We start from the raw sequence: 14521 nt of genomic DNA on the forward strand, positions 1-14521 counted from the left end.
GAATACTTCCAGAGCTCAAAGAACATCTGCAGTTTAAGGACAGCTGAGCAAAGTCCATCTGCTGATGAAGACTGTGCGATACAGACGAAAGCTCCAGAACAGCATCAAGAAGAACTTGAGATTTTCTCCATGGGCACGTTTTCAGTTGACCATTTGGAAATCTAAATTATTAAAAGTTATTTATTTAGATTGCCCTCATACTTTCAATTCCTTTCATTTCTGTACAGAATGAAAATCAAAATGGCTGGTGTGTTCAAATATGCTTGGCTAGGTAATGTGCAGCATTGCTTTCACAGGGTACTTTTATTGTACAGTGTCTTAAGCCCAGGAAACAAATCTTGAGTGTCATGGACAAAATGGACAATGTGTCTTGTGCCGTCCTTAAAAAGGATGCTGTCCAGCGGTGAACGACACTGGAAATGTCTGAACGCACCAACAAAAAACGTCTCTACTTACCGCTGCATTACTATAAGTAAGCAGTGTTAGCTTAATATAACAAAAAATAGATAAATAAGTTGGACTAGAATTACACTCAAACACGTAAAAGCATGGTTGTTAAGCTAACCCAGTATCCTACTTGGCATCGTATGAGCAGTCTCTGGGGTAAATGGGGGTGGACATTAAGGTAAACAATTTCCTATTTTCTACAGCCAAACTTAACTGAACTCATCAGGTTTAAAGGCTTCTAGTCTCTGGGTTTACATCCTCAGACCTGCCAATCATCACTTGCCTCTTTCTATCAAGGAAGCAGATGTGCAACGCAACGCTGCGATGTCTCATCTTCCCCCTTTTTGTTGTTTTTTGTTTTTTTTTCCAGGTAGGTCTCTGCAGACTTAATGGAGTCATTGTAAGAAATAACAATATAAAGTAACATTAATTGCAAGGTGTTTTTTTGTCACGAATGAAGCGCCTGTGGAATTAGAAGGCAATGTTTTGACTCACACCTCACTGTGCTGCGTTTTTTCCCCTTCTTGCCTCCCTTCCTTTTTGTACGAGACCCAGTTATTATCTTTTACTGTTGTTTTCTGAACTTTACAAGGGGCCTCTCAGGCTCTGGCCCTTTGATGGGGTTGAAAGGAGGGTGTGGGGGACTTCTCAGACAAAAAAAAAAAAAAAAAAAAAAAAAAAAAGGGAGACGAGGAGTACGTTTAAGAGGAGAAATAAATAGGCTTGTTATACAGCTGCCAAATGAAAATATTAAAGCCAGACTCCACAGAGGAAGATGATTGTTTAAAAACGGCCGTGCCGGGTAAACAAGTAAGATGTCAAAAAGAGGAAGAGTGTCTTGTCACAAAACAAACAAAGGATTAAGAATGGACTTGAAATTTATCTACATATAAATATAACATGAATAAAGAGGCATAATCTGTAAAACTCAAATCTCTAGATACGTGATCTGAGAAGGTTTCTGAGGAACTCGAGGCGTGTATTCATCCGGCACCACTGGAAGTTTCTTATATAAAATGGATTAGAAACAAATGTTTGCACTCATGTGGATATAATCAAGTCCGGGGCTCTGCGGCTGGCCTTTCAGCTGAGCTGCGCAAGGGGGATAAAAAAAAAAAAGAAAAATTCCAAACCCAAACTCACTCCTCTCTCTTGTTTCCAGGAACCGGCCGCAAGGACTGAACGTCTCTGGGTGAGCTCAGTGCAGAGTGTTGCAGAGGGAAGAGGCGGGTGGGGGTGGAGGGATAGGAAGGACATTTCTTCTTCTCTTCTCTTTTTCTTTTTTTGGTTGCTGGCAGGAACCGTCAGCGACCCGATCTGCTTTCAATTACCGGTGGAGGATGATGTTAGCCCTCTTCCTGTCCGTTATGTCTTGCACATGCAAACTCCAAAACATCCTGGAGTCTCACCACTGTCCTCTCATCTCTTCTTCCCTCCCCCCTCCCCCTCCCTCTCTCTCTCTCTCTCTCTCTCTCTCTCTCCCTTCATCCGCTGAGAGCAAAGTGATTCATCTTCATTGCAGTGGAGGGTAAAATGGCCACAGGGTCATTTCCACTCTTCCTCAGCCTGACCCCATGTTTTAAGTGCTGGTGATTCAGTGGCCAGTGGTCAAAAGAGTAGTTAGGGGATTTTCTGACTGCGCATTAGAGGGGAAAAGGAGGCATGGCTGCTGTTGATGAGCTTTTAGTTGTTCTTGTGGCAATAAGCGATGATGCTGTCTGGGTTATACATTTATTTTGTACTTAAACTGAAGCAAAGGCTGCGTGATGTAAACCAGTCAGCAAAAGATCCAGTGCAGATTGTGTCACAACAGATGATATAAACTAGTCAGGCATGTCAGGGGAGGGTCTCTGCATCCGTGCGCCTCTTAATGGTTATTATTTTCTGGCATGATTCTTCTGACATGATTCTTCTGACATTCTTCTTGTTTTTTCTACAGCTAAAGGAACATTAGAAAACTTGAGCCTATCGTATCTCAAGCCGAGATGTGGCTGATCATTGAAACTTTTCTTTTCATCTCCCTATTCACTTGCCTTAAGACATTTGTTTATTGGTTACAAATGGTACAGAATGCCACAGCAAAGCTTTTGACAAGATCCTCTAAAAGTGCCCCATGCAACACAAATCTGGGGTTCTTTATATTGGCTTTCTTTCAAATTCTGACATTTGTTAGCTACTGTAGCCCTCTGCCACAGATCTCAGGGGTCTTCTGATCGTGGTTCACTGTACCTCTCTCCAAGATGAAAAGTTAAGATAAAACTTTGCAGAAGTGCTTCCTAGACCTCGGATCTCACTCCCTTAGTTCTTAAGATCTTTGTGTATCAAGATCCACCAATTTACACTTTTGTTTGACTTGTATCTACTTATATCTTTAGTCTTATTGTGCGCACTCTGTAGTGTCTCCTCTAGAAAGGTGCTGAGAAACTTTACTCAAGTCTTTTGACCAGCTGCATTTCTTTAACTCCTCTTGGCTAACTTAATATAAAACGCAGACACATTTTGGCAAGATTTAGACATAATATGTCATTTTTGTAGGCCTGGAAAGCAGCAGTTTTTCAATTTTATGTCTTTTCTTTTATTCCCTGACCAAGACAACTGCAGACAGCCCTTTGTTCACACTTTACGTGTCTTTTCACCACAGGAACTTCTTCAGCAGACCATTTCAGGAACTCAGGAACCTGTCTTTCAAACAGTGGAACCAGTAACTAAATTTAGGTCTGCTATAGTTCCTGATGCAAAAATATCCATGCACCAGAGTGCAAGCTGGTAGTTGGTATAGTACCGTCACTTCTGCGTGACAAACAACAACAATCTAAAAAAGGGTGGGGGGATTTTTTCATAAGAAAAAGTTCCTCCAGTCCGAGAATGCCTTATAGCCCTGGAACTATTGTGGCAGAGTTTGCAGCGTACAACACAGCTGCCTATTCACAACTTATGCACAGCTTCATTCATGTAATATGGAAGCATTTCATTAGTCAGTATCGATATTAAGACAACAGAAAGCCATTTTTGAATTTATCAAGTTCAAAAACAAAGCTATGCTGCTGGCTTTATGAAAAACAAATAGAGAGGAACGGTGGAAAGGAAAGAGAAAGAGATAGCGTTTTCACGAGCGAATGGGTGAGACAGAGAGAGGAAATGGTGGTTGTGAGAGATTACTGTACCTTGGGGACATCAATAGCCACCTCCCTCATGGCGCTTGGTTTCACAACAGACATGGCCCACTGGAGGTCTGTCAGAGTGACAGTTACCGTCCCCATCAGCTGCCGGTCTGTCGGCTGGTGGGAACCTCTCAGTGCTCGCCTCAGAGCATGCAAACCTGCAGAAAGAGGGTATATACACAATTTAAATCTCCTCATCTCATCATGCTTTACAAAGAAGGAAAAATATTATAATAAACTGCCAGACTTGGCACAGGCTTAAGCAAAAGTTGTGAAATTTAGCTGGACTCTGACAAACCAAAATAAAGATGCCATGGCTGAAAGTGATGGGGAAAAAAGATCAGAACAGAACAGAAAAGGTGACTCACCTAGAAAATAAGAGACTGTGGACTGAGGCATAAAAAAGGGATATGAAACTGGTGTTTGTTTGCCTAAAGAAGTAATGCTAGTGTTGTTGTGGCTGAACGGCTTTAATTCCAAACCCACATGTACCCCGTCCAACTTTTTACTCAAAACATTCAGGTTTGTACACGCTGTGATGATACATGCCTACCGAAAGCAAATCTCAAAATGAGCATTAATTCCCCTTCTGACTACGAAAATAATTGGGCCTGCATTATAGGGGAGAAAAGAGAGGAGGCCGAAGGGAAAGGAAGCGTACTTGAATTGCTTGAGGTTTGAATACTCTTAGTTCCAGAGACTTCTGAACAAAAAGAAGACTGCAAAACAAATACTGATGCTTCAATATCAAGAATGCGCCTTTGTTTCTCCCTAATAATCAGAGGTTTGATCTGAAGGAGAAATATCTGGGCACAGACAGCTCAGTGATGAGTGAGTACAGAAATACAACACGTACTTCTAAAGCAGAAGTCATGAAAATAGATTGTATGTATTCAGTCATTTAGAGAATTTCCAAGGCGTGTTATTTCAGATTCAAGTTTTGCTCAATGAAAGTTTGTGGCATTCCCCAAAAGAATTTCCAAAATAAAAGCAAAGGCCTGATTCTGGTCATGATAGAAGTCTGCAAACACCACACAAACAGAATTAGAAGAAGAAGAAGAATTAGGCATGTGCAAACGGGATCTTTTTGGTCTTTTTCTGCTTGCAATTTCCTCCCATTCACATTACAGAAAAACAAGGTCTGCAGGTAGGTCTGGTTGCAATATTGCATGCAATCGTTACTAAATAGGCAGAGAAGAATGTGTGAGAAAGGCAAAAAAGTAGAATTGCGACAATCCAGAAAAAGCCATGTGTGCATCAGCTTGCGCCCAGCTGTGCAGATTTAACCCCTACAGGTGGGAGGACAGGTCTTCGGAGTGAATTACACACTAAATGTGGACAATGATTAGTAGTTACAAAACCAGTCCACAACCACGTTTCCAACCCCAGGGTTGGGTAACAGTATATTAGGCACACAACCGTTCCCGATGCACATGTGCACACATCACAGAAACGCACGCACACACAAAAACTCTTGGCTTCCTCTTCTGAGCTAAAAGGGGAGATATGGGTGGGAGATGGGGTGGCGAGGGCTGGAGGGGAACGGACGTGGTCCAGGGCTGGGGGCCAGGGAGCAGACGAGAGGGGATTTACGATCAGACATGACTGCATCCTGTTTATATTTTCCAGGACCCTTCCGACTTGTCGAGGGACAGACAAACAGACAGAGACACAGACAGAAAGGCGGACAGACAAAGAGGCAGACAGACAGACAGGCAGGCAGACAGACAGGCAGAGAAAAAGAAGAGAAGGACAAACACAACGCAAGCAGGTTTGTCTTCCATGAGCACGCCAAGTTGAGGTCAATGTGTTCCCCAGTCCCGGATCCCTCGTGTATGATGTCTTTCACTCTATCCACGTCCACCCACCCTCCATCTCACTCTCGATCCCCAGCGGTCTTAACATCCCATCGTTTAACCTGGCGGCCGATTCAGCTCTTCATCTGTGTTAATGCTTCAGACCAGTGCTGCTTTGACTGCACAAAAACATCTGGTCTGAGTGGAAGGGACAAGGCAAGACAGGACAGGATGTGGAAGGAAGCTGGGGCGAGGAAGGAGATGAGGAGCACCAGCCACAACACCATATGCACTAACCCCAAACCATCAGCTGCCTGCCCCTGCGAAGGTGGAGGGCCTCAGCCGCCTTCAGTGCTGAGAGGATGATGGAAGGGGGGGGAAAACCTGAAGCTGTTTTGTGATCGTGTTCTAAAAGATAAAAGATGCTTTGCAGACAGCTGAAGAGGACACACAAGACGGGAAACCCTTTTTCCCTTCATGGACATGGACAGTATGCTTATCCAATATTAAGCTTTTATACAGTTACTTAATTTGTGCATTGAGACATCTGAACGAAAAGTTCATATAACATCAAGTAAACTAAACTCAACAATCCTAAGCATGTGCTACAGTAACGTGCTGAAGATGGGGGTTTTTTTTCAAATAGTTTGCTAATATTTTTTCATATCAAGAAGAAAAAAATATTTTAGGAAAGAAAAAAGATAAACATGTATAACCATCAAACACATGCAACCCAATAATTAAAAGATTTAGCTTTGCTAGGTTTTCTGCAAGGTTGAGATGTGATGCTTCGCAAGACTACCTCCTTTTTTGGCTTTGTTCCACGGCATGTTTGGCCTTGCAAACTCTAAATTTCTCCAAAGGTTTTATTTCTAGATTTCAATCCTCAATCACATAAGGTTAGATGATAATATATAGCAGCGAGCTCAGACTGACAGCTGGCTAAATGGTCTAGTCAATGGTATGGCTGGATAAAAGCCCTTGGGATGGAAAAGTGCAGCTGACAAATGTTTAATAAATGTTTCAGCAAGAATCCTCTGAAACTGTCTAGAGTGATTCTAGCACTGTGCCAGCAGTAATGAAAAGCCTCGCAGAGAAACAGACTGATGAGAGGGGAAATGGGGTTCATAAGCTGCAGAGCTCCGACTCCAGCCTGGACGCCCAATGGGCAGTGGAAACTTGATTCACTGATGTGACTTTAACATTTTGCTTTAGGGAATCTCTCTCCCGAACGCTCTTAGCTGACTCCAAGCACACATTTGGTTTAGTTATGAAAACATCCGATGGGAAGGGAGGAGGAAAAAAAAAGGAGGCAACACAACACAATTTAATCTGAACCTTATGTGGACTCATTTTCTTCCTCTTTTTTGCACTCCTTTCCAGAATGCTTCGAATTCGCCAGAGATCTAGTGGGAATTGAGAGAAAAAGGGGCCCCCTAAATGTACAAGAATGCACATTTGCAAAACATCACACCGGGGCCCAAACTAGGTATTGAAGAGAGGGAAGAACTCATTTCACAGAGTTGAGACTGGCCAAGGGAAGAAGAGAGGAGAATGGTTATTTGTGGTTTTTCAACAGGGATGGTCTCAATTATGTGGGACCAAAACAGACCTTCCCCAAATCAAGGCATTCTCTTCAGGGGTCACCTCCACTGACCCTCACACCAAATTGCCTCCTCTACTACAGAATCAAACCCCTGAACATAAAACAATGCACAGAGATATGCTTCAGCTTGTGATGACACCATAAGTACCTTAATGACAAGACATGAATCGAGACACATTCTTACAGGCTTTGAAGCGGCTAAGATTAGGTTAAGGTCTTAACAAGCATCAAATTGATCCACAAATTAACTTCTATCGGTGACTGGGATTGGGAGAGTCTTGAAAGGTAATTACTGGAAGCTGTGTGTTTTTGTTCGTAACGGGTTTACGATCTGCATTTCAGAAGCTTCACTTATTTTCTCCAGGAGCTCCAACTGTCAAATAAAGCCAAGTGAACTTTGCAATACTTAAAAAAAAAAAATGGGGAACAAAAGAAGCCTCAGCAGCCAACATTTTCAGTGAATGATATGTCAGCTTGCACCAGCAAAGTACGCAAGACCGGCCATGTTGGAGCAAAAAAAAAAAAAGGTCAGTTTGCCTCTATTTCAGCAACATTTGCGAGGTTTGTGAGATCACCATCAGGTGAAAACCACAGTGGTTTGGACAAATCTGCGTAAGCTACAGGTGAGGAGGAGCGAGAAGAAAGAGGTTAGCACAGGTGCTGCTAAAGCATCAGTTATATCTGAACTGTAGGGTACTTCGTTACTCAGAGAAGAGCACAGAACAGCACTGCAACTGACTGATGGGTTGAAATTAGCCAGTGTTAGACAGTGAGAGACAAGACAGTTCATCCAAATCACCACTTTCCAGGTGGTTCTGTGAAACACTCTTATCTGGTATGTCAGGTTACTAAACAGCTGCTCTTAACACAAAACTGCATATGAACTTCAGTATTGTGATCGTGCTTTGGCTTAAAAGAGGGTGTCTAAACCCTCTAGCCGCAGCACAGTAGAGCGTGGACAATATTTTGGCATCAGAATGTATGTCAGAGGATAAGTAACAAGAAATTACGGCCAAGTATATGTTTAGAGTGGTTTAGAAACAGTATGTCAAGTAGTTTATACACAATTGAGGAAGACCCCAACCAACCCTGTTTATACAAAACACTGTAGGATGCTGCAATGTATTATGTGCCCTGTGCAGCTGTATCATTTGGGAAAATTGTAAAAAAAAAAAAATAATATGCATTTGATTCATGCAACTGCAAGTGCATACATCTGAGACTCGCCCTCAATTTCCAGGAGGAAAGAAGAAAAAATGGAAGTGCGCAGAGGTCAAGTTCCAGTAGAAGACTTCAAAAGGGAAAACCTCACTGAGCACCACTGTCAGAGACGGCAGATCATCGCCCACAGAGTCCAGGAAGGTGTGTCAGAAGAAGCCCATCTGCACATCAACAGTGTATTCCACATTTCAACAGGGAAGCATCAGGACCGCGTGTAGCGCTATGTTGCATTGTGTAGTGCTGCGTCGAACACTCAAGCTCAAGCCGCAAGCGCTCCAGCGTCTCTGTCCTCAGATGAATTGTGAAATACTTTGGGCATTACACCATTACAAAACCGCAGGAACGTTTTCATTACTCGCTGGGGCTTCCGGAACACTCTTTGCACCTGTATTTACAATACCCAACATCTGTTCCCGGAGCTGAAACACTGCAATAATATGTGCTCTTAAAGTGCACACACAAACACGCTGAGATGACAAAGACAAATACACGTGCTCACACACTCCAAACAGGCAGAAAACGTGTGCGCACACACACACACAGACAGAGTACATGCTACAGAACACACACACACACACACAGCTGTCACTGGGTAAAGGTAAGTGCCAGGGTTAAGGAGTACAGGCAGCACATTTCCGGATTTTATAAACAGAGGCCTCAAATAAACTTCACATGCTGATCCGACTGATATTTATGTGACCTGTCCTGACATTCCTGAAGTGTCTTTAAAAGGACATACGAGTTGGGAAAAGCACTTTATAAGGCAAGGCTGCTGCTGTAAAAATCAGTGAGCATTTAGTAGTGTTTAGCCCATTAAGTCTTCTACTGCAGAATTTATGTCAAACACACCAAACTCAGCTCATTTTTGACGCCGTTTTTCTTCCTCGTTTCTACACAGTGTGGTAAGTATTTGGGTTTGGAGGATTGAAGCGTTAGCCAAATCACTTTGCACAATTACCGAGTAAATCATTTAGGCCGTTTAGTTTAAGTTGGAGGAGTGCATGTTAAATATTGGGTCTGATTTTTGCCGTCAAATAGAAGACCAACCAAAAAGCTTCCAGCTGACAAAGTGCAGAGTTGTGTGTTTATTATTCCACATAATCAATTTTACTGGGCCTTTTTGTTCCAGTGGGCTTTCCCTGTTTAGAGAAGCTTGTAAACAGTGTGTCCGGATGTGGCACAAACCAAACAAGCACGCACACGCGTACACACTCACACACACACACACACACACACACACAAACGTGTGCCCTCACACACACAATTTGCACTGTTTAGACTGTGGAAATGAGTCATCTGCTAGCACCGGGATCAGTTGAACGCCAACAGGACGACAGAGAGACGCCCAGAGTCTGTAAGGCTCCATGAGACCACATGATAGCTTCCAATACCACACAAAACACCTAGAGGGATTCATTATCAAGAGAAGTTTTGTATAATCTGTGGTGAGCTGGGAACAGGGTCAACCTAACGTTTGGGGAAGTAAGATCAGAAGAAAACAGTGCCTATGTGGTTATATCGGAGGAAACGTTTTAAGGGCTGTTTCTTTCATTCATTTCATCTTCATCATATGCAGTGTGCACAATGGATTCCCAGTTCTGCAACAGACAGCTGTAGCAAAAAAAAAAAAAAATTGCTGTCTATTCGGAGCCCCTGTTACAGGTTAGGGCCTCTGCGTGTTCTTCAGCTTCACTAAAGAGGGATTTTTCTTTCAGTGGTTGTTAAAGATCTTTAGAGGCTCGAGGAGGAGAGACTATCCAGTAAAAAGGAAAAAAAAAACATCTCGCATGTCAGAAATATTTCGATCCGTCTTATCCCACTCCCCCAATTTATTTAGTGGATCCGTAGTTTGGGAACCACTGTTCAAATACACAACTGTAGTATTTCTGCAACTGCTTTTTTCTTGTTAAATTGGTCAAATGTATCTATACTTATTTCTTGTAAAAACAGCTGTATTAGTGAACTAGACTGACAGTAGCATCAACATCAACATGTAATAATGGGCAATAACATTTTGGACCCATGTAAACTCAAGTCCAAAAGACACATTTCTCTTCAAAGCAGTGAGCTGAACCCTGAAACAGCCATAAACCACTTTGTTTTTGTTGACGGTACTTGAAGACGTTTCGCCTCCCTCCCATCCAAGAGGCTGAACTGAAGAAGCCTCTTGGATGGGAGCGAGACGAAACGTCTTAGGAATCTCAACTGGATTAAGTTGTTACTAAAGCTCAGAATCACAAACGTGCTGTATCATTAGACCCTCAATGTCGATAAGGAAAATGCCACAAAAAATCTAAACTACAAAAGCACATATATAATATTAAATGATTATTACCTGGAGGAAGTAATAACCAATATCAAACTGTCAAACTTTCTTTGCGCCCACTAAAGTCTACAAAATGTGAAACTCAAATGCAGTTACAGTGCAGCTAACAAGCAATAAAACATGGGACTTCTACAATGGCTCTATCTGTGTCGACCTATCCAGTAACAGCGTGCGTGCTGACACATGTCTGACATAAAGCCCGGTCAGAATGATGTGACGAGGAGCTGCATCGGATACAAGAGAAACGCTGTCAGAGAAAATGCGTATAAATGGAGTTACGGCCGTGCAGGCTGCACATTTTTTCTGCTGTGACTAACACAGTCCAGCAGATCACAGTAAATATGCGCATAAATCTGTCAACCTGCGAGAAACCATGATGAAAGCCATGTCCACTTCAGACACAGTAACGGAGACAGGAGAAGTTCTGAGGAGTCGGAAGGAGCGAGCCTGATTAAAAGTCAGCATCCACAAGGGATTTACAGAGATGTGTCGTCTAATTGTTGGGAGGAGCTTGAGTGGTTGACTTAAAAACCTGCACTAGCACACTAACACTACATCTACTACAGCTGAATAGGTCATGAGTGGCTTTTATCCATTTCACTGTGTTAGTGAAGGGGTGAGGCTCAGGCTATTTGGCCTCCACAGTGACATTACATTCACAACTTGCTTCTGAGTCAGACCGTTTACCTCCACAGTAATATAACATTTGTCCACTAGAGGTCCTCATTTAGAGTTACTACAGATCAGATTGTATGCTTAGTGGAGGCTTGAAGGGAATTTGAGGAGACCTCGATGAAGCACGGCTAATAGATCTGGTCTGAGCGTGCTCTTGCATTACATTACATTTGAAACTGGCTGATCTGTGATCAACTGTAATTAAGCGCTGATTATACAACACATCTGTCGTCAAGAAGTTGCTTCTTGGGTCTGGTACAGCTCATACTGGACAAACAAAAGCTTCCCTAATGACATCAAGATTTCCATCCATTCTGATGCACACACAAGCGTGCTCACAAAGAGAAGAAGGCACACCGAAAAAACAGCCACTTGGCCTTGTCATCGCTCCCTGAAGATGAAGAACTGATTTTAATAGTCTTTCTCTCTGATCTATAAGCAGGTTTGTATTGTGCTAAAGGCAGGATGTGAAACCCCCTCTATAAAGTGCTTCTTATGTGTGCATGCTCCTCCGCAGCTGTGCAAGGTGGGGATCTTTTGTGCGTGACCCTAATGTGTCACAGCCGCTGCAACATCATCCCCCCTCCATTTTTATTTTTCAGGAAGCGGTGCGTCGGAGCATACGTTCCCCCAGCAGCTCATTGTTACCTGAGCAGCAGAAGGAAACAACTGCAGTTCCTACTTGATGTGTTTTTGTGCCTCTTCGGCTTTTGTTCCTTTCAATGAAAGCAAAGAAGGAAAAAACAGATATCAGCTCGTGGGTACGTGTGCTGCGTGTGTGTGTTTTGTGTGGCGTTATGCGTCTGTTTTTGTGGATCCAAGCAATGTGTGTTGGTGTGGGGGCTTGGTGGGAGTGTATCCAAACTCACACACATAGGCAGTTAGCAACACAATGTAAAACCTCTTTTTACAACTTTTCATCTTTGCCTTAAAACTATATCAACAATGGATCAAATGACTGCGCGTATTATGACACTTCTCGTGTTGTAATCGGTCTCTGACTATGCAGCCCTGCAAAGCATTTCAGCAGCTTTCAGCTCATTATTTTGGTCTTATGGCCGTCAACTTTAATGTTCTGGCATCGTTCTCTTAAACCTTGCTTTCAGCAAATAGGCGCTAAGAGCCCAAACGCCACGTCCAAACAATGGAAACTTTGGAAAGTTGATCTATAAGCCACTTTACTAAAACGCTAAATACGTGCAGCTGAATATTATGTTAAGCTGACCATTGCTGTTCTGTTCTTTATGTTACATGTAGTTTGTGGTGGCAAGCAGTTTTGTGTGTTATGCAATATATAATTGCCATTGGTGTTGCATGAATGAACGTTAAAGGTTAGATATAGCCAAGACAGCTAGCGTTTATGCAAGCATTTGCATATGTGGATACCAGGGGATTTGACACACAAGTCTTTATATCTGTATTCTTTTTCACCTCTGTTTGCATTTTATTTTTTACTTTGTTTCAGGATTGATTGAGCCAAAATAAAGAAATAAAGATATGATGAAACAGTAAATGCATTCAGGATCTGTCAGTTCTACGATGGCGTACTTGCTGGGGCCTGTGTTTGTCAACTGATTTCAGATTTTGGAGGAAGCTGGGGGAAGCGAGCAGAGTCAAACGGGGTCGGGGAGGTTGTTGTCTCCCTCCGGGGCGCGAGGAGGTTTTTCAGAAAACACTGCCAGCCACGTCTGGCCCTCTGCGGACAGTAAATCACGCTCTTCGCCGGAGTGCTTCCGCACAGCAGCCCCTGCTCCCTCCTCAGCTGGAAATGCAATACGCCACGTACCCCAGGCGCTGGGACCACCCAGGAGGCATGTGGGGTCACACACAGAGAAACAAATGTGCATGGGCTCATGCAATCAAACACATACACCCACAATCAGGCGCACACACACACACACACACACACACATACTGTACATAATATGCTTGTCCTCAGGATGTGAGGTGGATTGGTTTGTGGCATTAGGGGTGAGGGGGCAAAGGAATTTCACAACAAGTGGTGGTTTCAGCGGCTTCTCTCACTGGGACCTCAATACCACAGAAGCTCCCAACTTCCTCTTTGGCAAATATCAAAGGACAGTTGACCCTCTCTGTTCAAAGGCGTTGCAGGCATCTCACACACTCAGAGGAAAACATCTCAAAAATTGTTAAAAACTAATTTAGGAAGAAAAAAAGTCACTAGGAATGTGCTATGTGCAAAGTATTACCAGCAGAAGAGGCGGTCAAACTTACTCAAAGCTTAAAAACAAACGGTTGTTCATATGCTATTTGTTTGCTGGTTGGATGCCTGAGTCCGGGAGGCAAACCAAACTGCAAAAATATTATGAGCATTCTTAGGTCAGCTGCCATGTGCAACTTTATTTTGGTTTCTCAAATTATGTCGGTGCGAATCAATGCAGCACAACTGGTCTCGGTAGCAGTGGATGTTCGTGGTTTCAGTGGAATTTTTATGATATAGATTCGTGACTTTGTCACAAACTATAGCTGCATTTTCTGGCAACAATATTTTTATCACAGTCTATTAAATTCAAATGCATCTGATTACAAAAGGCATATTGTATTAAAAGGAATTTGTTTATGGCCCTTTAAAAATCTAATGTGCAACATTTAATGGTCAAAACTGAAGGAACTAATCAAATCCATTAAATCCAAGAGGCTTTTCTGCCATATTGGGACATTTGATGCATAACGTGGCCCTTGACAGAGAGGAAACAGAGGAGAGATGATGATGGCTGTCACTAGCACACGGTGCCCACTCTCACCATCCAAAACTATTTGGATGCCATCAGAAACATTTTAACTTTCTGCTTGAAAACAGGACAGCGTTTACTCGCCTGCCTCTTTGCAAACAGCTGCGAGGTCTGCTCCGACGTATCCATGAGCGGCGTCGGCCAGCTGCGTCAGCTCCTCGGAGGTGGCGCTGCACGGCACAAAACTCAGCTGCTTCTGCAAAATATCTGCACGCTCAGAAGCACTAGGAACTCCCACCTGTCATCACAAAATCAATCGAGCAATGGGACGGAAAGTTATTTACACTCAAAGTAATTTTGGCAGAACCTTAAAAGGAACCTTGAGGTCCTCAAAAACCATAAATGGATGGAGCACTTCAAGGAAGCTGAAAACATATCTGACATATCTACAGAACTACCCACTTCCACTACAGTGTATGGCATTGCGCACCTCGAGCTCCTTGTCAAAGCGTCCCGGTCGGCGCAGGGCGGGGTCAAGGGCATGCGGCCGGTTTGTGGCCCCCAGGACCAACAGCTGACCGGAGTGACCCTCCTGC

General features: G+C 43.2%; 1 protein-coding gene across 1 annotated transcript in view; it reads right to left on the reverse strand.

Annotated features, from left to right (window-relative positions):
- afg2a (AFG2 AAA ATPase homolog A) overlaps positions 1-14521 on the reverse strand; it is a 100728-nt gene that overhangs the window by 79728 nt on the left and 6479 nt on the right. The window contains exons 9-11 of the mRNA XM_070836580.1: positions 14416-14517; positions 14070-14223; positions 3612-3766 (exon numbers count right to left, since the gene is read on the reverse strand). Coding sequence (XP_070692681.1) covers positions 3612-3766; positions 14070-14223; positions 14416-14517 — 411 coding nt within the window. The remainder of the gene's footprint in view (positions 1-3611; positions 3767-14069; positions 14224-14415; positions 14518-14521) is intronic.

This window comes from Pempheris klunzingeri, chromosome 9, assembly GCF_042242105.1.
Source record: "Pempheris klunzingeri isolate RE-2024b chromosome 9, fPemKlu1.hap1, whole genome shotgun sequence".
NCBI lineage: Eukaryota > Metazoa > Chordata > Actinopteri > Acropomatiformes > Pempheridae > Pempheris > Pempheris klunzingeri.